This window comes from Amphiprion ocellaris, chromosome 24 (assembly GCF_022539595.1).
Source record: "Amphiprion ocellaris isolate individual 3 ecotype Okinawa chromosome 24, ASM2253959v1, whole genome shotgun sequence".
In the NCBI taxonomy this organism is placed as follows: domain Eukaryota; kingdom Metazoa; phylum Chordata; class Actinopteri; family Pomacentridae; genus Amphiprion; species Amphiprion ocellaris.
Genome location: NC_072789.1, coordinates 10,017,383 through 10,044,512, shown reverse-complemented (window position 1 = coordinate 10,044,512; position 27,130 = coordinate 10,017,383). Strand labels below are relative to the sequence as shown.

At 42.7% G+C, this 27,130-nt stretch overlaps 1 protein-coding gene across 7 annotated transcripts in view; it reads left to right on the top strand.

Annotated features, from left to right (window-relative positions):
- Positions 1 to 17: 17 nt before the first annotated feature.
- Positions 18 to 27,130, top strand: part of LOC129348310 (proline-rich protein 2-like) — a 31,778-nt gene continuing 4,665 nt past the window's right edge. The window contains exons 1-8 of one of the 7 annotated variants that reach the window (XM_055008462.1): positions 18 to 497; positions 642 to 1,121; positions 1,514 to 1,610; positions 1,738 to 1,856; positions 9,893 to 10,741; positions 10,873 to 10,918; positions 11,340 to 16,174; positions 26,335 to 26,807. In XM_055008462.1, coding sequence (XP_054864437.1) covers positions 15,244 to 16,110 — 867 coding nt within the window. In that variant the 5' untranslated portion in view covers positions 18 to 497; positions 642 to 1,121; positions 1,514 to 1,610; ... (2 more) ...; positions 10,873 to 10,918; positions 11,340 to 15,243 and the 3' untranslated portion in view covers positions 16,111 to 16,174; positions 26,335 to 26,807. Of the gene's footprint in view, positions 498 to 641; positions 1,122 to 1,513; positions 1,611 to 1,737; positions 1,857 to 9,892; positions 10,742 to 10,872; positions 10,919 to 11,339; positions 16,175 to 26,334; positions 26,950 to 27,130 lie in introns of those variants that run through there. The other 6 variants (XR_008600830.1, XM_055008463.1, XR_008600829.1 and 3 more) reach the window with 6 other exon arrangements.

Sequence of the window (27,130 nt, the reverse complement as noted above, 5' to 3'; positions counted from 1 at the left end):
GAAAATCTGTTGACCTGGAGAAGTCGGCATGTTACTTTAAGGAATGCTGCGTCACTGACGTCATCACGTTAGAGTTGCTCGTCCAATCACACGCGTCGTCTCGCAAGAACCGCGCGATACACGAACAGACAAAGAAGTCGTCTTGCTTTCGACCAAAGAACACCAGGTGCTAGGTTGGTTCAAAGTTGAGAGCCAGTGCTTTTTTGGTTCAAATCTCGTGCCGCCCCAGAACGGGTTTGTGTTTCCATTCAGAAGGAGCAAAATTGGAGCTGCGTCATTGCGCCACCACAAAACGTGTGTACGTCACTGCGTACGTAGCCGTTCAACAGCGTTCACGCTGTACGGAAACCCACACAACAACAATGGAGGACTTCATTGGAGTGGTGTTCATGGCTTTGCTAGTGTGTCTCGCCATCGCTGAACAGCAAAACCTTCTGTTAGGGGTTACCCATCGGCGTCGCCGTTCCAATGCCCAGCGATCACGTTTGAGAAGAAAGGTAATTATCAAAGACGTTTGGATACTTAACAGTAAACGTGCTAGCGTTAGCTTAGCTACTTAGCTTCGACTACGCTTGCATTGACTACTTAGCGGTTAAACACGCGCAATAAGTTGATGACCATATCCATGTTTATCTTTTTAGATGTTTTTAGATGTCACCCCGCCCTCTGCCCGTGACGTGCTCGGCTCTCAACTCTGGCCACCTCTGGCCCAGCAACGAGTTGGTGCCCGAAACGGCCCCAGAGTTTGGAGCCCGGAGCCGCAGCTCCGGTGGTCGAAACACAAAAAACCGGCGCCAAGTCGGGCGCCGGCTCCAACTCCGAACGGGCTCCACCCCGGTCGAAAAGAGGGAGTTTCTACAATGGCGGCCCGGTATCACCAGTCCGACTCACCACAAACTCCTCGCATAGAACAGCCTGAACATGACCGACTGGTTCCAGTCAGACCCGCGACAGACACTGAGAAGAAACTATTGAGCGTTATCAGCCGGCTGTCTGGCCAGAGAGGACCGCTGGAGGAGAAGCTGGAGGAGAGGATAGCCGCCATGGAAGCAAAATTAAACACTTTCTCCAGCGGCGAGGAAATTCAGCGGAAAAGAGGAGAGCACAGTCCTAAAATTGCGGTAAGAATATATTCCATTTGTGGGATATTTTTAGCGAGTTTTAGCACAGTGCTCTGAATTGGTAACGTTAAGCAGTGATAGCATGTAGTCCTCCATCTTTGTTAACAAACGTGACTTTATTTTTGCCTTTTTGTACTTTTAGGAACAAGGGTGAGACTGTTTATTCTTTTTTCTTTTTCGTTTCTTTTTTGTGAGAAAAATGTTTACTGTAAGCATGTATAATAATTCTTTGTCAGCTGAATGCACACAAATTGTTGTACTGTAGATTGTAAACAATTCATGCATCCATTCAAATTGTCTGCTAATTTAAAACTGTTTTAAACGACTTTACAGTTGACTCTGCAGTTATTCTGCTGTGAGTAGTAAATGAATGTTCTGATTTATTTTCACAGACTGGGCTCACCTCACAATGAGACAGTCAGGACATATTTAGTTAAAACTTTGGCTGAAGTCCAGATGTGGAGGATGTGGAGACAGACGTCCTTCTACGTAAGTATCCTGTTTAAAATTGTTCTAAATTTTTCGATTTCATCAACAGAAACAAAAGCTAACAATAGCTGAAAATAGCAGGAAATAATAATAAAGCTAATAACGGCTTCATTTAACTGTTTTCCAGCTGATTGTAAAAAGCATTTTGAAACTCTACGGAGGAACTACCGCTACAGTCAACCCAACATGGCGGATCAGGCGGAGGCCATGAAGTCTTCTGCCCCGAGTCACCACAGAAGAAAGAGGGTAAGAGATATTAGTTTGATTCATTACATTGTGTGTTTTATACAAAATGTGGTTAGAATAGTATTGCTGGTCACTATGACATTATTTTTCTGTTAAATTATTAAATGTATTGATTTCCGGGGCGCTATGGAGCCGCGGACCCGGAAGGCAGCATAAAGTGGAGGCTCCGTGTAACCCGCATTAAAAACTTGTAATAACCCTACATTAGACAAGCCAACTGAATTGAGAAAATGTCCAAGACGACTATAACAAGGATTGTGACATTTTTCACCCGAAAGCGCGGTTCCCAAAAGCCAGGTAAAGCTGATAGTCCACCGCCGGACTCGCGTGGGGAGAGGGCCGCTAGCCCTAGCGACACAACCGACCTCACGGCGGTACTAGCTGAACTTCAGTCACTCCGCTCCGAGATCGGTGGATTTGGAACTAAACTGGACAATATAAGTAGCCTCATGGGTGAAATGAACTAAATCAGTAACCGTTTGGTGAGACAACATGACAGAAGTGAAGCAAAATGTCGCCGCCAATGCTACACGATTGGAGGAAGCTGAGCACAGAATCATGTCAACAGAGGAACACCTAGAAAAGAAAACAGCGGATCTCAACAGAGCCATGAAACGAATCGCCTACCTGGAGACCAAGACCGACAACCTGGAGAACCGGAGCCGAAGAAAAAATCTACGTCTGTTTGGCCTCCGGGAGGGCACTGAGGGTAAGCGGCCGCTGATGGAGTTTATACGGGAGATGCTACCACGATGGCTGGAGACAGACAGGTCCTTCACGATAGAGCGGGCCCATCGTACCCTCGCCTCGCCGAAACCGAATATGGATAGAGCAGTCATTATCCGTTTTCTGAACTTTCAAGATCGGGAGTTCGTGTTTCGCTCCACAAAGCAGCACAACATTACACACGATGGAAACAAGCTCTTTTTTGTCCAGGACTTATCAGCTGAGTCCGTTCGACAGAGATCCGAATTCAACACTGTCAAAAAAGTGTTCGCCGAAAAAGGAATGTTCCGCGGGTTCCAGTACAACCCATGCAAGATGAGGATCCTCCACAATGGGAAAATTCAGCTGTTATCAGCTCCAAAGGAAGCAGAGGAGTTCCATCGCAAGCACACCGGAGATAACTAACGGAATGCGGTGAGCTGTTCACTTTCTGGACCACACAACAAGCTGGCTTTAACCATTAAACACTCCGTAAATGTGTGGATATAAGATGAGCCAATAACTTGAGACTTTTTCAGTTATACATTTATCTTACTAATTCCGAGCAGCTATGTAATTTAATTTGTAAAAGGCATTCCTCTATAATGCTTTAATGAAGCCATTATAATCATTTAAGTTCTTCTTCCTCTTCTCTGTTTTTGCACTAATGTTATTCATTTTTGTGAAAGTGTTATTTTTTCCAAGACATTTTGTGCGCCAGAATGGACACTATTAAGAGACACTGTTGCCAAATAGCTTACTGGCTTATCTAACCTGTCTACTGTTTGTTTGGGTTCATAGAGTTTAAAATATGGTATTGCGTGGTTGATGGATACCACTGTGGCTTTTGAGGTCAGGTTCTTATAGTTCAACTACTCCCCTGTAGAGTGGATTAGTATAAGCCCCTGTTTACTGTTCTGAGTAAGGGTGGGGATTTGGAGTCTTATGGGCCAATTACAGGTTTATTTTTGTTTGTTGGTTTTTAAGAATTTCTATGTATTTTATGTTACTACAGCATCAGCAATGGGTCTTAGTACATTTACATCACAGAACAAAGCTACCACTTATGGAACAAGTAAATATCCAGAACATGTCTGATATAAAAATTACAAGTTGGAATGTCAGGGGACTCAGGAGATTGATTAAATTGAAGCAAGTTATAAACAGGATCAAACAGCTTAAATCCAAAATAATTTTTCTTCAAGAAACACATCTGACAATGTCTGATGTTAAACTTGTAAAGAACAGATGGCCTGGTCAAGTTGTACATGCATCATATAATAACTATGCCAGAGGGGTACTTATCCTGATCCACAGAACTGTACCGTTTCAAATGATTAAAACAATTCAAGATCCTGCTGGTAGATATGTAATCGCTCAGGGCAATATTCTCTCATTTGCAGTGAATCTAGTGAGCATATATGGACCAAATGAAAATAACCCTAAATTTTTTGAAGATCTCTTTCTTACAATATCTACTTTACAAGGATCTTACATAATTGGAGGAGATTTTAACTGCACTTTAAACCCAACTATAGATCATTCAACAGGCTCAGACATTTATAAAACACAAACTAGACAAGTAATAAATCAATATATATCAGATATTAATCTGGTGGAAGTGTGGAGGGAGCAGAATCCAGACAAAATAGAATTCTCCTGTCAATCCAGTATACATAAATCACAATCTCGTATAGATTATTTTTTGGTTTCAAGAGGACTTTTATCAAGGATTAAAAAATGCCAGTATGATAGCATAGTGATCAGTGATCATGCAGCAATCTCATTAAATGTCCACATAGAGAAATTTACTAATAATCCCATTAACTGGCGATTTCAAGCAAGATGGCTACAGAATCCTGAGCTTTGTTAAATTCGTAGGAGAAAAAATAGATAATTACTTTGAATTAAATACAGACCAAACTAGTGCCTCGGTGAGATGGGAGGGGTTTAAAGCATACATTAGAGGTGAAATTCTCAGTTTCACGAGCACGAAGGCTAAAAAACAAAAGAAACAGATTGAAATTCTGGAAAAACAGATCAAACTTCTGGAACTAGACCTAACCACTGGCGATGACCAGTTAAAACAAAGTGAACTGTTACGTTTAAGAACTGAGTATAATAAATTATCCTCCGACGCGGCCGCGAGAAATCTGTTGTGGCTAAAGCAATCTTACTATGATCAGGGAGAAAAAGCTGGCAAGCTCCTGGCATGGAGAATTAAGAAAATGCATAGTGACAGAGCGATTAACAGTATAATCAACTCTGCAGGGAACTTAACAGTAGACCCATCTGAAATCAATGACAGCTTTAGAGAGTTTTATCAAACCCTATATAAGTCAGAATGCCCTCAAGTTTCAGTGGAACAAGAAACATTCTTAGACCAACTTCAATTCCCGACCCTAGCAGAAGATTCAAAAAAGGAATTAGACAGAGATTTAACAACTGAAGAAATATCACAGGCCATCAAAAATATTAACAGTGGTAAGGCCCCTGGGCCGGATGGATTTACGAGTGAATTTTATAAAGCTTTTCAAGAAAAATTAACAATCCCACTTTTTAAAATGTATAAAGAAGCTTATCAAAATGGAACTCTCCCACCCACTCTGAGACAAGCAATGATCACACTGATCCTAAAACCTGGTAAGCCACCTGCAGAACGCTCATCATTTAGACCAATAAGTCTAATGGGAGTTGATACTAAAATACTTTGTAAAGTTCTAGCAAAAAGATTAGACCCCTACATCTCACAATTGGTTCATAATGATCAAAATGGCTTTGTACCAAAACGTCAAGGATTCCACAATATTAGGAGAGTTTTCAATATAATTTATGAGAAATTTGATGCAAAAGATACAGCCTTATTATCGCTGGATGCCCGTCAGGCTTTCGATAGGATAGAATGGCCATATTTATTTAATGTTCTGCCAAGATTCGGATTTGGAACTAACTTTCTTAAATGGATTCAGATCTTGTATACAGGACCCACTGCCAGTATTTTAACAAATAATATAGTTTCAAAACCAATTACATTAGAACGCTCCACACGCCAGGGATGCCCACTATCACCAATGTTATTCATACTGGCTATAGAACCTTTGGCTATGGCAATACGAACACATACAGACTTGTCTGGTATCCGTATAGGAGAACAACAACACAGATTGGCTCTATATGCTGATGGTTTGATAGTTTTCTTAACAAAGCTGTCTACCAGCATACCAAACCTAATGCAACAAATTGAACTATTTGGACAGTTCTCTGGATATACTATAAATGACTCAAAATCTTCCATACTATTTTTAAATGAGGACGAAAGGCTAAAATCAATCATACAAACCCCGTTTATTAATGCATACGAGGGATTTGTGTATCTTGGAATTAAAATTACCCCTGATGTTAAAACCACCGTTGCAACAAATTACGACCCTTTGATTAGAGAAGTGAAGGCAACTCTGGATAGATGGATGACAATGCCCATATCAATAATTGGCCGAATAAACATGATTAAGATGAACGTGCTACCAAGGTTCTTATACCTCTTTCAATCACTCCCTCTACCACCCCCAAAATTATTCTTTGATGAAGTAAACAGTATTTTTAATGCATTCATCTGGAATAATGAAAAGTCCAGGCTGAGACTACGCTTGCTGTACCTGCCATACGAAAGAGGAGGGCTAAAACTGCCAAATCTGAAATGGTATTACTGGTCTGCACAGTTACGCTCAGCCATGTTTTACTTTTCAACTGAGATACCCCCAGCCTGGGTAAATATTGAACAAACATCAGAACCAAACCTTGCATTAAAACTGTATCTGTACTCTGCAAATCCCAAACGCTTAAAGAAAATAACAAACAACCCTTTTCTTAAAAATACCATAGACGTTTGGTATAGGGCACATCAACATGTTGGCGATCTCCCTCCTATTTCACGTCTTTCCCCTATATGGGGCAATGAGTGCTTCATGGCAGGAAGAGCAGATGGAGGTTTCAAAACTTGGGCACATAAAGGTGTACAGAAGGTGGCAGACCTTTATAGGGATGGTGGTCTGCTCACATTTGACCAACTATGTCAAACATATGACATTCCAAAGAAGCATTTTTTAAAATATTTACAAGTAAAACATTTCATCATGTCAAAATACAAACACATTATATCTGAACCTCCGCTATCACATCTGGAGAACCTTACACTCCAAAACTTAGAGGAGAAAGGTCAAACTTCTTTATTTTATGCAGCTCTATTGGCACATGATAAGGAAACCACCACTGACAAGCTGGAAGCATGGAGATCTGATCTTCAAGAGGATATACATGAAGTAGATTGGGAAAGTGCATGTTTAAAAGCCCAAACTCAATCAATTAACACAAGGATGAAACTCCTCCAATATAAATGGTTGATGAGAACTTACATAACTCCGATCAAACTGAATCGTTGGTCGCCCAATATCCCAGACACGTGCAGCAAATGCTTAGAAGAAAAGGGTACTCTGTTTCATTGTGTTTGGGGCTGTTCAAAATTACAGACGTTCTGGAAATCAGTCATACGAACTTTGTCTAAGATTGTTGGTGTGAGGGTGCCTCTTCACGCAAGGACGTGTGTGTTGGGTATATTTCCAGAGAACTGTATTTTCACTTCAAGTCAGTTAACACTCATTGATTTTGGACTCCTGCAGGCCAGGAGGCTGATATCTTTATACTGGAAGAAAATGGACGTACCCTCAATACCTATGTGGGTGAGAGAGATGGCATCTTGTATTGTACTAGAACGACTTACTTATATTGTCAGAGGAAGAGGAGGGGACTTTGGGAAAATATGGTCACCTTTAACTGAGTTTCTCAGATGTTATGAGGCCAATTAATTTTGACAGTGGTGCTGAATTGTTGAGCTGTATGCTGTGTATTTATATTTATTTACTTATTTATTTATTTATTTTTTCTCTTTCATTCTTTCACTTTTTTATTTATTTTTTATTTATTTGGGGGGATCATGTTGCTCTTTATTTGTTTTATGTTGAGTGTATTGTTAAGTTTTTCATAATATAAAACCCAATAAAGATATTGTTTATTAAAAAAAAAAAAAAAGGATTGATTTCCTGTACTGATTGTGTTCACATCTGCTGGATGCCAGGAAGACAGTCCTTGCTCCCGATGAAGAGGACTTCTGGAAGAGCATCACAGCTGACATGATGTCAGATGAGGAGGACGGCAGCGTTGACGGGGTGCGTGGATGGATAGTATGGCCTCCATCCTTCCACAGCCAGGAGCTTGCCAACCTGTGTGCAGCCCTACAGGCTGATGTAAAGTACACAGCTCTACATCACAGGTGTTTTCACAATGGACAGCCGAGACTGAAGCCACTGAAGTACAACACGGCAGCAGCCAGAAAACATTTTAAGCCAGAGCTGATGCTTGAGACCAGCCTGGAGTGAGAGATGAACTTGGTCAAAATTTTTTGTAAATTTTTTGTTTTTAAAGACAGTTTATTTTAATTTTGATTTCGGATTTCTGGAACTCAGGACTGTTCAATAAAGCTCTTGTTTTTCAACATGTCTCAACATGTCATATTTTTTCCCTTGCAATAAATTAATGTCATTGATTGTAGGATAGCCCATTGGTTAACAATAACAAGTATGCAGGTAATTATACACTATATGGCCCATATTTATTAATGTCTTATTAAAATATTAATAATAATAAGTGTTTTTTTTGTGTGGGGGGGGGGGGGGGGGGGGGGGGGGGGGGGGGGGCGGGGGGGGGGCGGGGATTTGACCAGTAGCAACAGATCTTTCAACCAATCATGACACAGTTTTTTTTCTGCTGTCATGTCTTGTTTCATCCAATCGTAGTCCTGAGTCATGCTAGACAGGCAGGCTAGATGCTAATTAGTTTTCACACCTCTGCCATGCCCCAGGTGTGAAGTCTCACTCCCCCCCTTGCCCCACACACACACCCCCCAACTCCACAGACATGATTCATTCAAGGTATTTCTCCTCACCCGCCAGCTAGGCTAGGCTTCTCAGGCTATGAACTTCATAGCCTGAGAACAACCAATAACTGTGGGGAACTTAGTAGGTTTTCAGTGATTCACAGGGTCGATAATCTGGCTTTTCATGCAGTGAGTGTTTTCTGTTGATTATTTTAATACATTACCGGGAACCTAATTTCTGTGTCTTGTGTTCATTAATTTTCACACAGTTCCCAGAGCTGAACCTTTTCCATAGTCTAGCCCTTAAGCCACCTAATGGCAGCATATTTCCATTGTAAGTGCTACACACACAACACAAGTATTTGCATTGTGATTTGAGGATTTGTTTCATTTTTAAGGTTGGGGTAAAAACCTTGACAGGAACAAAAAAAAGATGAAAAATTTTAAAAGCAATTCAACTAAATTTTATTTATATAGCGCCAATTACAGTCAAATTGTCTCAAGACACTTTACAGAACCCATATGCCTGAACCCCAGAGCAAGTCCCAAGGTGACGGTGGTAAGGAAAACACTCTTTTAACAGGGAAATGAAATACAATAAAACAAATCATTTAATACAATTACGTTTTTAAAAAGAAAACTAAACATTAAAAAATACAATTAAATAATTCAAAATGAATATAAAACATTAAAGACAAAATATTTAATTAGATAATTAAACATAAAAAATACAAAACATTCAATTCCAAAATTAAACACTAAAAATACAAATAAACAATTAAAAAGAGTTGTAAACATAGCATAGCAGATGGGACGAGGTTTTCTAAAGTTAAATTCACTGATTATGTTCAGTCTCTACCATATTCAGCTAAATTTATGACCGTAACAGGACCAGAATATGTACGTGTGATACATGATAGACAGGTAAAGGTGTGTAGATTGTGTATTCAGCCGGGCCACATCCTCAGAGAGTGTCCTGATTTTAAATGTCATGTGTGTGGGGAGCAGGGTCATTACGCTAAGGAGTGTGACATGAGAACGAGGGTGAGGCGATGCGAGCTGTGTCCTAATCAACTTGCAAATTGTATATGTAACCAGGTGGTAAACAGAGGCAATAAAACAAACTGAAAAAACCACTGAAATGCCTGTTTGTGGCTCTTCTGCTGGTTCTCATTTTGGACAGCAGGGGGCGTATGGTCATTGTTGTACCTCCGGTAGTTTGGAGGTCAGAGGGCAGAATACCGGAAGTTGTGATCGCAGAGACGGTCGGGGATCAGGACCGTAAGAAAAATGTAAATCATACTGCGATATGAAAGGCTGAAATGTGAACTATGATGACGGAATGGTGGATTGTTTGTTATTGACACTGGAGATCCACTTTATGTCTGTGTGTTGTGCTTAGGAGTGCCGATGGTTGAAGGATGGAAGCACTGTACATGTGCCGCTGATGCTAGTCGTCCGTGTGCTTGGTATGGGATTTCCAGTATATGATTTTATGCTCCTAGTTCCATGAGATATGAGTGTGTTATTATATGCATTGTATTTTTGTGTTGTTAAAGATGAAATATTTGTAACTACTGTTTGTTACTGCATTCTGTGCTTAGCACCAAGGCTTATACAGAGCACTGTGGTAACTGTGTTTTTTTGTTTGTGCTAGGGGCCACAGCCGTATGTTTCTTGTATGTTTCTGGTTCGGATACTGTTTCTAGTACTGTTGCTTATATAGTTGCTAATGTATTGTGCCCTAAGTTTTGGGGAATACATCTCATTTTAGAAATTCTATTACTTGTAAATAAATTGGGAAACAAAGAACCCCCACAAAAATTAAATTTGAAGTATTGGTGTCTGATTTAACCCGGCTTCATATATGCAACAAAAGTGAGAATGATGTTAGAGAGAACTCCGTTTCTGAGTCGGAGGATGGAGGAATGTGTGTGAGTGACCAGGAGGAAGAGGGACTGAACAGCCAAGAACGAGAGCAACTGGGTATGACACTCACCGATGCGAGGGGCTCCGGAGGCGTGGAGGTTCCTGGTCCTACACGGGCGAAGGAGGCTCAGCCGGAGAGCCGGAACCGGGAGGAGGCGGTGGAGAAGCTGGTCTGTGAGGAGCCACAGTGTGCTCTGGATGGAGTGGATGAGACGGAAGAAATGCCTGATGACACTGTCCCTGAGTCACAGTCTCAAATTCCGCTGGGGGGAACCCGGTCATGAGGCTGTCATCCTCTGACTCGGAAATGGAGCTCTTGGAGGTAACCCAGTTAAGAAAACGGCTAAATGAATCTAGGCAGCCGAAGACGGTTAAGAAAGCAAAGAGTAAAAAAACGGTTGTGACATGGCCAGTAAACTCATCCCCGTTCTCTGTCCACTCCTTATGCTGCAGCTCATATCTTTCAATGCGTGTGGGCTCCGCACAGAAGCTTCTCTTGGTGAGCTTTTTAGTCATCACTTTGGATGTTTTCACCTTCAACAAATAGGTGAAATATTTCTTTTTAGAAAGGATTTCTAATTTCCTAGAAATATTTGAAGAAGCATCACAATCAGCGACAACACTTCAACTTTACTCATCTTGTGTGACGTCGTTCATAAATGGTGCACATTAATAAGGAAAGAATAAGCTCTATTTGTGTGAATTTAGCACTAAGTCCAAGTTCATTTAATGGACTAATGGACTAAAATAAAAGAAAAGTGGATTAACACAGATGTTTGCTGTTCACCTTACGGCAGTTTTAATATATTATAGCCACTCAATGGCTCTGAATCTTGGTAGTTTCTGTTCAAATTGAAGTGAATATTCTCTGTGAAAAGTAATTATTCTCTGCTAATTTTGCTTGTCTTTTGTCTCCACAGCTGATACCCTGACTTCATGGAGGAGGTGAGTCAGTTCAATAAAGTTTTTCTGTGTTAGTGAAGTTAACAGTGTTGTGTGTTTAGTTAGTGGCTGGAACATCATGATATGTTTTTGGAGAAAGTCCTATCATATGGTATTCCTTTCTAACTAAGCACTAAACATCAAAAATGTCCTCTTCTTTCCCAGTATTTTACAGTAGAAAACAGGATTCAGTCATCTCACATTAAATCTGATATTCTAATGGTGTTTAAAACAGTTTAATTCTTTCAGATGCTTGATGGTGTTGAAGGATTTTAGGAGCGAATAAATAACAAATACATGAAACATCCTTCACTCCGATAATTAGGCTTACTGCAAATCTCATAAAGACAAGAGGCACAAAGTGTCAGTCTCTGGTTTAGGGTTAAATCAATATTTACAGCCAATAGAATCTGTTATTGACACATATCTTTATTCTGTAGAGCAGAGCTGTCAAACTCATTTTAGTTCAGGAGCTACATTCAGCACAGTTTGATCTCAAGTGACCAGTAAAATAATAACCTATAATATTTCCCTGTGTTTTAGTGCAAAAAAATACATTCTGAAAGTGTTCACGTTTAACAAACTGTCTTTTACTTGAAGTTTTTAAATGAAAATAAGTGCAATTTCAACATCATTATGCCTCAGTTTATCATTTATACACAAATTACAGATCACAGAGTGTCTAGAAAGGCACAAAATATTCAGTTGCAGATATCTGGAACTCAGTGATGTAGTATTTTACTTTGTGATCGCAACAACTTGTCAAGATATGGAAATGATTTTAATTTGATATTCATTTCCACGTGTAGTAATCCTGACACCACAGCATACAAACTAAACAGGAACTATTAAGGAAGAAGTTTCGGTTATCTCCCTGCCTTGTAAATGGAGAAAATTTAGAAACATGTAATTTTTTATTTTTTAAAAATGCATAAAAGTTGTGTTGGTGCATGAACTGAGGCTGCTGACTGACCTTATATTGCACAATGTTCAATGTCTTTAAATATTTTCACAGTAAGGATTCATCTGTCGATCTATCTATACCTGAAACCTCATCCTCTGTATATAGTCTTCTACATGTTTTTTTTTTGTTTAAAGAATAAAATCATCTGTATATAATGCTATGGGAGGGCTGCACAGTGGTGTAGTGGTTAGCACTTTTGCCTTGCAGCTAGAAGATCCCTGGTTCGCGTCCCGGCTTTCCCGGGATCTTTCTGCATGGAGTTTGCATGTTCTCCCTGTGCATGCGTGGGTTTTCTCCGGGTACTCCGGCTTCCTCCCACAGTCCAAAAATATGCTGAGGTTAATTGATTATTCTAAATTGCCCGTAGGTGTGAATGTGAGAGTGCTTGTTTGTCTTTGTATGTAGCCCTGTGACAGACTGGTGACCTGTCTAGGGTGTCCCCTGCCTTCACCTGAGTCAGCTGGGATAGGCTCCAGCCCCCCCCCCGCGACCCTAGTGAGGATTAAGCGGTGTATAGATAATGGATGGATAATGCTATGGGCAATTTTTGCACCGTTTTTTTCTTATTTATTCTTGCACTGCCTTTATACTCTTATACTTTCTCCTTTCCTAAGGAAGAAGTTTCGGTTATTTCCCCAGTTATGTTTGAAATGTAACATTACTTCTTCAGCTCAGTGCATCAGTGATCATATTGGTTTAGTGGTTGGAAGTCAATAAAACATTAGCGTCAGTCAAATTGAATGCGTCAGTGGATGGAAGTGGTGGTTGCCTTGTGCTGCTCTTCACTTCACTGCAGCTCCATGGCTCCATCTGCTGGACGGACAGAAGTGCAGCAGCTGATGGCAGCTTCTTTGACCTCACGCTGCTGTCAGACCCACAGATTAGGGTTTATTTCAGATATACATAATAGAAAATAGTAATTAAAAAATAAGCTGATGTTGTATTTTTGCAGCAGTGGGTTTTACAGGGTTAAGAGCAACCAGTCAAAGGTTATTACTTTTTTTTTTTTTTTTTTTTTTTTGGTCTGCATTTGTTCTCATTGTTTAACTCCACAAGAAGGGAGTCAACATTGTATGAGATCGATGCATATTTTAGTCTTGGAGCCAAATATTTTAATATTTAGTGCATGTGTGTGACCATCACCGGCCCTCCCTGAAAGCTAAGCAGACCTTCTTTATTCGAATTCCCTATTATAAGCCAGGGAGGGCAGTGCTACACCTCAGTGATGTGTGGGGGAAACAAAGACTGGACAGGACGAACAGGACGAACAGGATGAACAGGGATAGAAATTAACAGGCGGTGCTATTGCAATTAAAGATAGTAAGGTGGTGTGTTATTCCCAACTACTAACTGTCAATCAATTTAAAAAAAATAAAAATAAAAATAAAAAAAAATTTTGAAAAAAGAAAAGAAATCCAAACCAGCAGAAAAGAAAAAGAGATACAATAAATAAATAATTAAACAAACGGTACTGAGCACCATAATTGTGGATGTCTTGATAGTGTAGAATAGAATAGAACAGGCCAGAAGAGGATACTAGTGCAAGAGAGAATGAGTTTAGGGTAGAGACTCTGGAGAGATTCTCAGCACATTCTGGCGGGTCCCATCATTCACTGAAATGGGACTCGGCAGTAGCTGGCGAGACCTGATCAAACATGCAAGTGTGAAGAACCCCGAAGCCCAGAACAGCAATCAAGGCAAGGCAGGGCCAAGCCAACAGGGCAACCCTCCCCCCAGGCAGTAGGAGCCACAGGGCGGCACCCCCAGAGAGCCTCCGGGGCCACCGTGGACGACGCGGACCCGGAGAACAAGAGGGAGCAGCTACCGACACCCCCAGCGCGCCAAGACCGCCCCAGGCAGCCCGGGGCACGAGGACCCACCCGCCACCCAAACCCCAACCCCGCCCACCCCAGCCCCAGCCCCCACCAAACCCACCACCCGACCCGCCCAACCCCACCCCCTCTCCCTCCCCCAGAGGGGGCCAACGCCCCACACAGCCAGGAAGCCAGACACAGGGGCCGAGCGGCCCACCGAAGGGGCGGCAACCAGCCCATCACAAGGCAGGCCGCCACCGGGAGCCGGTCAGAGGAAATCGGAGCCGGGACCCGATGCGAGTCCAGAGGGTAGAAATGGATAGTGTGGTGGGGCCCGGCGACGCCGACAGGGAGGCACCCCGCATACCCCCCGCACCAGGCCCCAGGTGAGCGCAGTACACCCAGGGCCCCCACTCCCCGCAACGCGCCCTGACGACCCACCAGGACAGAGCCACCACATGCCGCCAGCCCGCAGTACAGCTACAGCGCCCACCAGGACGGCCAATCCAGCCCCCGCAGCCCACCAAGAGCCATCGCACCAGCCTGGACCCGTCGGGCACGCAGGAGAACCCCCCCCGACCACAGCCCCCAGGTCCCGGGGACCCCCCGGCCACAGCAACACGGATGATGGTCCACCCCCGTCACCCCATAGCCATAAGGGGGCCGGGTCCCACCAGCGAGGCCATATTAGTGAAATCCCCCCATTACTCCCTATTAATATGTCTCCCGATCCCAGACTGGAGACATTATCCCTGCACCGTGATAGTGTAACCCTGAGTGTCATGTGGTGCATTAAAAGTGGGGAGGCTGGGTGAGGCGTCCAGGGGGCGGGCCAGAGGACCACAGAGGATGGCTACTCTGCAGCCTACCCTGACCCAAGTTCCCCGAGCCGTCCCAGACCTACCCCCAAGCTGTGAGTGTGTGTGGTGCATTAAAAAGAAATTAGAGAGCAGGGGAGGCAAGCAAGAGGGTGATGGGGAAGAGACAAGGCCGTAGAGCCCTGCCATCCGCCCCACCACAGAGCCCATCGTTCCTGCCCCCACCTGCTCTCGGGGCCCTAACTGTTGTGTCCCTATATGTGCCTAAGAGTAACTATATACAGTGATGTGTGAAGTATGTGAAGTGCACAGTAAGAGGCAGTCTGGTGTGGATCCGGCCCAAGAGGACAGAACAGCGGGGGAGACAGGTAGTAAGACCACTGGTACTGGTGCAGAGGGCCCCCAGAGCCCGGAGGCAAGAGGCCGAGGTGGGCCCACCCGAACCCGACCGGCCCAGCCAGCACCAAAACCCCCAGAAGTCGGAGCGCTAGACCAGCGCCCCGGCAGACGCTGCAGCCCCACCACGGGCCAGCCGCATGCAGCACCCCGCCCCGGAGGGAGGACCAGGCCGCACCACCAGGAAGCAAGGGCCATGAGCCCCCACGCCCACCCCGGAGCCGGTACGTCCAGGATGCAGGGCGCTCACCCCGCAGCACCACCGAGACCCCACCCACACCACTACTCCCCAGGACAGCACCGGGCCCGGACAGAAGCCCCCAGCCAGCAGAAACTAATCTCCAGTGGCGGCACACAGGCAAGTACCAAGGCCTGTGCCCGGATGAGCCAGAGCCACCCCCCCAGAGAGACCACCCGGCCCCCATGCCAGTCCCCCAGGCAGCGGAGGGCCCCCAGCCCCCCCAGGGGAGGGAGAGGGACGAGGACGAGCGGCCAGGCAGGAGAGGAGGGAGGAGGAGGGAAGCAGAGCAGGAAGGGACAGGGGAGCGACCGGAGGGCCGACCCACCCCAAACCCCAGGGCCAGCCAGGGCGCCCCAGAAGAGACCAGCCGCCGCCACCCCCAAGGCCCCGGGAGAGCGCACAGGCCCAGCAGACCCAGGGCTCGAAGGGAGAGACACCGGGGACACCCACCCCCAGGCAGAGGGGCCCGAGCCACGCCGGCCCCGCAGAGCCAGAGAGCGACCCCAAGAGCAATAGGAAAAGGACACCATTAGTGCATGCACACAGCCTTGAAGTCCATGGTGCCATCCTACTTAAAAAGGTAGAGGGTTAATAAACTGAAATAAAGCAGACAGAAGTCAGACCATACACACAGACAGAATAATAATTACAATTTTATGAGGGAAATGGCATACGCCCACAAACAAGCGGAGGCTATAGATTAATATTTATTGACTTAATAAATGGAGACCATTTTTCTTTGAAGGAGTCCAATTGGTTTTTTCTGATAGCAGATATTCTCTCTAGTGAGATGTGTTCTGTGAGGAGGTTCAGCCAATGGATGATGTTGAGGGCTTTCTTATCTTTCCAGTTAACTAAGATAGTTTTTTTGGCGATGGCGATGGTGTGGGTTGGATATGAATGTCTGGAAGGGCTGTTTGCGTTAGATCACCAATTAGGCAAACGTTTGGGGAATGTGGAATCCCGCAGTCCAAAATATTGGAGAGTTTCTGTGTGATCGTTACCCAGAATTGATAGACGGGTGTACAAAGCCACAGAGCGTGAAAGTAAGTGTCAGTCATGTTTTGGGTGCATTGCGTACATGTGTCTGAGCGTGAGAAGCCCATTTTATACAGTTTATATTGCGTTATATGCGTTCTGTGAAGCACCTTAAATTGGATCAATTGTAAGTTGGTGTTTTTAGTCATTTTAAATGTGTTTTCACAGATCTGGGTCCAAAAATCAGAGTCAAAAGATTTGGATACGTCTTTTTTCCCATTTTTGAGTTGGTAGGTGTATAGAGTGTGTCTTTGAGAGTAAACTATAAATTTTTGAGAGATTCTTTTTATTTCTTGGAGACAGTTTCACAATGTATTCGACAAATTCGGGTGGCTGTAAATCCGTTGGCTGTAAAGTAGTCTGAAGGGATGGAATTCTACTTGTAATCGTCTTCTTTACCTGTAGGTACCGAAGAAAATTTCCATTTCTTATTTCAAATGTTTGGAATAAGTTTATATATGTCCTAAATGTGTTGTCATCCAGAAGGTGATGGAGGTGAGTGACTCCTCTCTCTGCCCATGTGCTGAAATAAAGAGCTATTTTGTTGTTTGCAAAATCAGGGTTGTGCCAGATTGGGGAGAGTATACTGGGTTTTAATTGGGAGCCTGTGATTTCCAGTGCTTTCCACCAAGCAGACAAGGTGGAAGCGATCATAGGGTTCTTGAAGCAGGAAAAAGTTAAAGTTAGTTTATTTATATAGCACATTTCAACAACAAGGTGATTCAAAGTGCTTCACAAGGACATTAAAACAGCAGATGAAAACACAATTATAAAAAGAAAGAAAACATTTATAAAATCATTAAGAAGGTCATTAAAATTTAAGGATACAGAAGAGTAAAAGAATCAAAAACAGAAGTTTGGAAGCAAGGACATTTTAAAAGTTACACTGCAGAGTTTGTCATAAAATAAGATTTAAAATAACTCTTAGAAGACCTTAGTCAAAAGCAGCTGAGAACAGGTAGGTCTTCAGACTGGACTTAAATGTGTTGAGAGTTTCAGCTGATCTACAGTTTTCTGGGAGTTTGTTCCAAATATACGGAGCATAGAAGCTGAATGCAGCTTCTCCATGTTTGGTTTTCACTCTGGGAACTAATAAAAGACCTGATCCAGATGACCTGAGTGGTCTGGTTGGTATATACTGAGTCAGGAGGTCTCTGATGTATTTTGGTCCTAAACCATTTAAAGCTTTGTAGACCAGCAGCAGGACTTTAAAATCTACCCTCTGAGTGACAGGAAGCCAGTGTAAAGACTTCAGAACTGGAGTGATGTGATCTACTTTCTTGGTCTTAGTGAGGACTCGAGCAGCAGAGTTTTGGATCAGCTGCAATTGTCTGAGTGTTTTTTTAGGTAAACCTGTAAAGATACTGTTACAGTAATCAAGCCGACTGAAGATGAACGCATGGACGAGCTTTTCCAGGTCCTGCTGAGACATCAGTCCTTTAATTCTTGAGATATTTTTTAAGTGATAATAAGCCGACTTTGTAATTGCTTTGATGTGTTTTTCAAAGCTGAGTTCTGAGTCCATCACCACACCAAGATTTCTGGCCTGGTCTGTGGTTTTTAGCTGTAGCGACTGAAGCTCTAAGCTCACTTTTAATCGCCCCTCCTTGGCTCCAAAAACTATTACCTCAGTTTTGTCTTTATTTAGCTGAAGAAAGTTCTGACACAACCACTCATTAATCTGTTCAATACACTTTCCCAGCACCTGTATAGGGCCATGGTCTCCTGGGGACATTGTAATGTAAATCTGCGTGTCATCTGCATAGCTATGGTAACTTACATTATTGTTTTCAATAGTCTGGGCCAGTGGGAGCATGTAGATGTTAAACAGAAGAGGCCCCAGGATGGAACCTTGCGGAACTCCACATGTAATTGCTGTCTGTTCAGACGTAAAGTTACCTATAGACACAAAGTAATTCCTGTCTTTTAGGTAAGATTTGAACCAGTTGAGTACTGTGCTGGACAGTCCCACCCAGTTCTCCAGTCGGTTGAGTAGTATATTGTGGTCGACTGTGTCAAACGCAGCACTAAGATCCAGCAGCACTAAGACTGTCATCCTGCCGCTGTCTGTACTTAAGCGGATGTCATTAATCACCTTAATAAGGGCTGTCTCAGTGCTGTGATGCTGCCGAAAACCTGACTGAAAAACATTGAAACTGTTACTTTTTGTTAGGTAATTGTTTAGCTGTTGAAAAACTGCTTTTTCAATGATCTTACTTAAAAATGGGAGATTAGAGATTGGTCTGTAGTTGTTCATTTGTGACTTGTTGAGGTTGCTCTTTTTTAGAAGTGGCTTAATTACAGCAGTTTTTAAAGCCTGAGGAAAGACGCCTGACATAAGAGACAAGTTCACAATCCATAAAAGATCTGTCAGCAGTACCTGGGAAACTTTTTTGAGAAACCTTGTAGGCAGAATATCCAGGCAGCAGGAGGAGGAGTTTAGTTGGTGTATAATGTCCTCCAGGTTTTTGCGATTGATAGGATTAAATTGTGTCATGGTGTTTAAATTGGTTTTACGCTGACACAGGACATGTCCTGAACCTGCTGTGGAGGCACTAACTGCTTGTCTAATGTTTTGGATTTTCTCTGTAAAGAATGATGCAAAGTCGTTGCAGGCCCTGGTAGAATGTAACTCAGGGGCTACTGATACACGAGGGTTTGTTAGCCTGTCCACAGTAGCAAATAAGGCTCGTGTATTGTGACTGTTTTTGGTGATTATATCTGCGAAATAAGATTGTCTTGCATTCCTCAGTTGTAAATTGTAGGTGTACAGTTTCTCTTTATAAATGTTATAATGAACCTGAAGTTTTGATTTTCGCCATCTGCGTTCAGCTTTCCGACACTCTCTTTTGTTATTTCTGACCAGTGTGGCATTTCTCCATGGAGATTTTTTCTTACCAGAGATCACTTTCACCTTAGTTGGAGCAATGGCATCCATAATATTTACAATTTTAGCATTAAAGCTACCTATCAGCTCATCGACTAAACCCCAAGACAGAGCTGGTGTTGAAGAGAAAGCCTGGTTAAATATCTCAGAGGTGCTTTCAGTAATACACCGTTTTTTGGTTACCTCTGTAAAAACTGTCGATTGCACTGAGACGGTGCTCTCAAAGAAAACACAGGAATGATCAGAAAGGCCAACATCAGACACTGTGACGTTGGAAATACTCAGACCCTTGGAGATAAGTAGGTCTAACGTATGCCCTTTGTCATGTGTGGCCTCTGTTACATGCTGGACCAGCCCAAAGTTGTCAAGAGTGTTGCACAGGTCTTTAGTCCCTTTGTCCTGGGGATTGTCAACATGGATATTAAAGTCGCCAGCAATAATTACACAGTCAAAATCAATACAGATCATAGACAGCAGTTCACTAAAATCATCAAAAAAGTTTGCACAGTATTTAGGAGGCCTGTAAATATTAAGTAGCACAACTCGAGATAAGGACTTCAGCTGGAGAGCTACGTACTCAAACGAGGAGAAATGTTCAGAGGATAATTGCTGATATTGAAACGATTCATTGAATAAAATTGCAACACCGCCCCCTCTCTTTTGCACCCTGGCCTCACTGATAAAAGTGAAGTTGGGAGGGGTCGACTCAATGAGAACAGCTGCACTGTTATTTTGGTCTAACCAAGTTTCAGTTAAAAACATAAAATCAAGATTGTGCTCAATAATAAAGTCATTGATTAAAAATGTCTTCCCTGCTAAAGATCTAATATTTAATAGAGCCATCTTTAATGCTTGGGGAGTTTTGCCTGCCTTGTGAGCAGTTGTTGTTTGTGGCTCACAAACAATATGTACTATATTTGAAAGCTTTTTCTTTCTGTGTCTTGACATAGCCGCCTTTCTTTTTCTGTTGCCTATTTGGACAGAGATGCTGGCTACCTGGTTTCCATCAGGCCCTGGCTTTTCCTGGTTCAAAACATTAGTATTAGCTTTGAAGCCTGGACCCGGTACATATCAGACATCAGAGACAACTGAATTTTCAGCACAGACAAGACTAGTTGGCAAGCATATGGGATTTCGGCGCGGTGTCAGTTTTGTTCCAGCATTGACACGCCTTTTCATCTCATCTGTGAAATCCAGATGAGTCGGGGAGGGAGAGAGACTGGCTGGGGAGGGCGGAGAGTTAGGGGGGGTTTCTGCTGGTTGAGGTTGAGAAAATCCTCCTGTTGGGAGTGGAGGCCACTCCTCTTGTTGTGGGGGTGAAGATGGGCAGTGGTTTGTTGGATGAGGGGCAGGAGGCGATGATGTAGTTGGAGCCTCTTCCTGGGTTCCTTGTTGTCCTTGGTCAGCCCTTATCTCCGGCAGTAACAGTTCTTCCCCAGCATGCTGTGCAATCTGTTGTTGTTCTGGATGTTCTAGGCTTTTATCTCTGACCCTGGCTGGTGTCTGACGCACGGAGTAAAAAATGTTTGAGCACAGCAGCAGCAATCCTGATCTGTTAAGGAAGATTCCATTTGCCTTAAAGAGGTGCCTGCGTTCCCAAAAAATGTTGAAATTGTCAATAAAGTTTATTGATTGAGCAGCACATGTAGCTTTGAGCCATCTGTTTAGCAGCATCAGCCTGCTAAATCTCTCATCTCCTCTCCGGACTGTAGGTAGTGGTCCGCTCACATAAACAACAGGTTTCAGACCTCTGACTTTGTTCAGCAGATCCATAAAGTCCTGTTTGAGCACTTCTGACTGCTGCTTCTCAACATCGAGGGCTCCCGTATGTATGACAAGAGATTTAGCTGTGGGATGCTCAGCAGCGATCTTCAGGATTTTCTTAGAAATGTCAGACACCATATCATTGTTAAAACACAGCACTTTGGTGTTTTTTTTGCTGGAAAAGTGCTTTAAATCATTCACAGCTCTGTCACCCACTATCAGAGTTTGAGGCCCAGTAGTTAGCTCTTTCCTCAGCCTTTTTGGCTCAGCAGTTAGCTCATTCTGCAGCCTTTTAGTGCAACGTTCTGTGTCATACCTTTGTCTTCTTTCAGGGGATGAACTTTCTTTTGGGGTGTCAGGGTCTTGTTGCAGTACAGCAAACCTGTTCTCCAGTTGAACCTCTGTTTCTTGGGTTTGTTTGCTCTTATTCCTGGTTGTAGCCACTGTCCAGGACTCTTCTCTTCTCTGTATTGGGGTTGAAGAGATGTTGCTGTGGGATGGCAGAGCAGGCCAACCAGTTTCATCAGTAATCTCTGCATGTTGGATTCTGCCTGTAGCCTGTCTTTCCATATCAGCTGTATTCATACCTGAGGTATGCTTTGGCTTTGCTCCGAGCAAGTTCCAGGGAGGACTGCCGGTTGATTTACGACTGTTTCCACAGGCCTCCTCGTCCTTGATGGTGGTGCTAATTAGCTGTCTGTTAGCCTTCTCTTGTCCACTGCTTTGAGTCATCGGTAGAGTGGACTCATTCCCATAATGTCCATTTACCTCCACATTCACTTCCAAACGGTGCATTTTCATCTCCAGTACTGTTATCTTTTGGAGGAGTTTGTGATAATCATTTATGGAAAAGGGAGGCATCTTGCTGCTACTTAGCACTTCTCGCTAGTCACGGCAGCAGCACTTCTACGCCCGCAGACGAGCCTCTTATCGCCGTCCGGTGAAAAACGATGAATCCTCGGCGGTTTCTTCACCTCGGAGGAACGAAGACGTTTGTTCGGCTCGTTTTTGCAGTTTTGCAGTGTATTATGTCAGGAAAAGTCTGAACGCTTTGCCCTGCTGGTACCAGGAATGATGTTTAAGGGCAGAAGTGATACAGGGAAGGTCAGAGATTTTGATCTGGTTACAATCTAACTGTTCTAGTTCTAGCCAGGAGTTATATTCTTCATGTGGATGTATCCATTTGGTGAGATATTGTATTTGGTTGGATAAATAATAATACATGAAGTTGGGAGCCTCCAGTCCCCCTTCGGATTTATTCTTCTGGAGGGTAGTCAAACTGATTTTAGCCTTTTTATTCTTTGAGTAGAATTTACCAATAGCGGAGTCTAATGATTGGAACCACTTTGATGTGGGTTTAAATGGAATCATGGAGAAGAGATAGTTGATTTTAGGTAATATTTTCATTTTGACTGTAGCTATTCGTCCCAAAAGGGAGATGGGGAGGTTGTTCCAACGCCTCAGATCATCACAGACTTTGTCCAAAAGTGGAGTGAAGTTCAGGTGAACTAATTCTGAGAGTTTGGAGGAAATATTTATGCCCAGATATCTGATGTTGCCAGTAGGAAAAGAATAATGCGAGTTTTGAACTGCGGGATTCCACGAGTTATCTGTTAAAGGTAATATAATTGATTTTGACCAGTTGACGGAGTAGTCTGAAAGACACGAGAAGGTCGTGATGAGGTTAATTACTTCCTTTACTGAAGTTTTAGGTTCTTGTAGATAAAGTAAAATGTCATCTGCGTATAGGTTAATTTTATGTTCAGACTCCAGAGCGCAGATACCTTTGATATCGGTGTTCTGACGTACCGCTGTTGCTAGTGGTTTGATAAAGATCGCAAACAATAAGGGAGAGAGTGGGCATCACTGTCTCATTCCCCTTTGCAGACTGAAGCTTTGTGAAGTGATCCCATTAGTGGTGACTGTAGCCTTGGGTGAGTTGTACAGAGCTGATACCCACTGGATAAACGATTCTCCGAAGCCAAATTTGTGGAGCACAGCAAAGAGAAAGGACCAATTGACTTTGTCAAAGGCTTTCTCTGCGTCCAGTGACATAACAATAGCTTCTTTGTTGTGGCGTTGCGTCAAAGAGATTAGATTTAGAAGTCTTCTGATATTGTTGGTGGAGTGTCGGCCATTTATAAATCCTGTTTGATCGCTGTGGATTATTGACGGGATGATTTTCTCCAGCCTCGAGGCGAGAGCTTTTGAGATAATTTTGATGTCGGTGTTGATTAGTGACAGAGGTCGATAGCTAGAGGGAAGCGTAGGATCTTTGTCTGGTTTCAATAATAATTTAATTGCAGCTGTATTCATGTGCGGACTGATATAACCATTATTTTTAATCTCCGTCACTGTCCTGAAGAAAAGGGGTGCTAACATTGACCAGAAATGTTTAAGAAATTCAGCAGGGAAACCATCAGGACCAGGTGCCTTGCCTGCTGGCATACTGTCTAATGCACATTGTAATTCTTTCATAGTCAATGGAGCATCTAATATGTCTCTGTAATTTGACGTTAGTTTGGGCATGTTTAAATTGTTGAGAAAATTATGAATATCTTCCATGTTTGGGTTAGCTGCTGCTGAGTATAAACTCTGGTAATAATTATAGAAGATCTGGTTAATTTCCTGAGGTGACTGAGTATATTTTCCTGAGGGATCCTGAATTGCTGTTATGAAGGATTTTTCTTTATTGCGCTGGAGTTGGTTCGCCAGAAATTTTCCTGATTTATTATTGTGTTCGAAATCATTATATCTTAGTTGTTGTAATAAAAACTCTGTTTTCTTGGATAGGATATTATCGAGGTTTAGTTTTGCATTTTGTAGTTCGGACCATAATTGATCACTTGGGTTTATTGCATAATTCTCTGTAAGTTGTTTAATTTTTTCTTCAATTTCTTTCTCTGTTTGTAAATCTTTTTTTTTCTTGTATGAGGAGTACGATATTATTTTACCCCTGATTACGGCCTTTCCAGTTTCCCAAAGCAAAGATGGAGATAAGTCAATAGAGTCATTGTTTTTTAGAAAGTCTGCCCACTCACTCCTTATTACTCGATCAAATTCTGGGTCTTTGAGTAGAGAGATGTTGAGGCGCCAAGTCTGAGGAGGTTTAGGGATGGAATCTGTTTGCAGGCTGAGAGATATTGGTGCGTGGTCGCTGATAATGATTGGGTGGATTTTAGTAGTAACTTTATGTGCTATAGAGTTATTTAAGAGGAAAAAGTCAATTCTTGAAAATGTTTTGTGTACCGCAGAGAAAAATGTATAGTCCCTCTTTGTTGGGTTTTTGAGTCTCCAGACGTCGTCTAGTCCAAAACCTTTCATATAATCATGTATGACCTTAACTGATTGTGATTGTTTTACATGTATTGGACTATTAGATCGATCTACTGAAGGGTTTAAAACTATGTTGAAGTCACCACCGATAATAGTTGTTGAGTTAGCAGATAAGTCTGCTAAGTGAGAGAAAACAGTGTGAAAGAAGGCTGGATCTTCATTATTCGGAGCATAGAGGTTTACAATAGAATATAATTTATTAAAGATTGTAGCCTGGATAATAATATATCTGCCCTCTGAGTCCGTTACTGTACTGTTTAAAGTGAATGGAATTCTCTTATGGACTAGAATGGAGACCCCTCTTTGTCTGCTGTTATAACAAGATGAAAAGATAATACTATAATTCGAGTCTGATAAACATTTTTCTTCCGACTGTAGTAAATGCGTTTCTTGGAGGAGCTGCTTTTAATTTAGAGACATAGTCCATGATTTTAACTCTTTTTGTTTGTGAGCGTATGCCATGAACATTCCAGGCTACGATATTAAACTTGAACATAGAGAGAGAAGATGTTCTGTCACTGGGTATGTAGCAATATAATATAACATCTGTGTGTGTCCTTGTGAGCTGTCTGTTGCTGTCTGAGCTGTGAGTGTTGGAGAGAGATGTATACAGCAGGTCAGGATCTATATATACATTATATAATAGCACATCATTGCCTAAAAAACTATCAACAAGCACATTATAAAACATACAGGCACAATAAACATGGGGAGTACATAGAGTGTGAGTGAGAGTGTGGGGGGTGAGTGTGTGAGAGGGGGAGAGAGCTAAAGGGAGACATATAGAGAGGGAGAGAGAGAAAAGTAGAAGGAGGAGGGGGTTCTCCAGTGGGGAGTGTAGGTTAGGAGAGTGAGACATTTACACCTGTGACATTTATTTTTTTTATAACATTTTCTAACATAAATGACTAAGTGATATATTAAACGTTTAAGCCATTTTTTTCTTTTTTTTAAGAAGAGCCAGGGGGTAATGGAGGGTTCCCGAAATATCTGCCCATCTATGTATAGTTTGTCCACAACCAGTGCAGTCCGTTTACCTTTCTGTCTGTGTTCTTTCATGATGGGATATAATACTTTGCGCCTCTCGTTGATTTCCCAAAGGTTATTACTGAGGATTTTAAACAAAAACATTCAGGCGAACAGTTAACATCATAGGGTGCCTGACATGTTTGTTTTTTTTCTGGGTCGATACAGATTTTTTGAGCAAGTTTTACAAGTTTTTTGAACAGCACATAAAGTTAAGTTAAGTTAAAATTAAAATAATCACGAGTTGCAGCCTTTGCTTATTTATGTTTTACATGCTGAAGTTGTCCGTGGATTAAGGTGATTGAGAACAGGCGAGTCAACCTCCACACCTGTGAGAGAGATGGATGGATGGATGGATGGACAGATGGATATAGATAGGCAGATGGATGGATGGATGGACAGATGGATATAGATAGGCAGATGGATGGATGGATGGATAGATAGGTAGGTAGGTATATGGACCATAGATAGATGGATGGATAGGTAGATCCTTCAGTGATCCTGCAGTGGGGAAATTTTCAGTGTGGCAGTAGCAGATAGGAAAAAAAGTAAAAAAAAAAAAAAAAAAGCAGCACTCAGTGCACAGATATAAATAGATGCTTTCTCCTTAGAGAAGAAATAGAAATGCTTGTTAAAAAAAAAAAAAACTGTGAAATTGCACATATTGACTTATTTACATTTTATTGCAGTTACTTCATGGGTGATCTGAACTACTGGGAGCAGGCTTGATTGAACACAGTCTGACTGCTGCAGGAAGGAAGGACCTCCTTCAAACATCGTGGGTGAAGCAGTCTGTCCCTGAAGGAGCTGCCGGTGATGGTCCTGTTTCCTGCAGGGGGTGGGAGATGTCCTCCATGATAGACAACAGCTTTGTCATCATCCTCCTGTCTACCACCAGCCCAGGACAGAGCTTGCTTTCTTAACCAGTTTCTTTAGTCTCTTCCTGTCTGCAGCCGTGATGCTGCTGCTCCAGCAGACCAGTCCATACAGGATGGCTGATACCACCACACAACCATAAAAGGTCCTCAGAATTGCTCCCTGCACCCCGAAGGACCTCAGTTTCCTGAGCAGGTGAAGTCTGTTCTGACCTTTCTTATACCGTGCATTGGTGTTCTATCTCTAGACATGTTTGAATGTCTTTATCAATAAATGCTCAAACACATGTTGAGTGTCAGCTCAGCTCTTTGTTCCATACATGTAAATGTTCCTATGTGATTGGTGTCGTGCAGTCGGAGTGTAAAGAATTGAAGCTGTCAGAGGCTTTGTGTGGTGAAGAGGCTGCAGGACATCAGCTGCTCCAACAGGTGACGCGTTTGTTCTTTGGCTCCAACCAGAACCAGCAATAAATCAGCATGAGCTGCAGCTTATCCACCTCATAGAGTGTATAATAAAGAAACCAAGAGGTTTTAGTTGATAGCTGTCTCTAGTGAATGACCAGCAGTGTCTTGCTGAGGTTGTGAGGAGAAGTAAAAAGCTTACAGCACC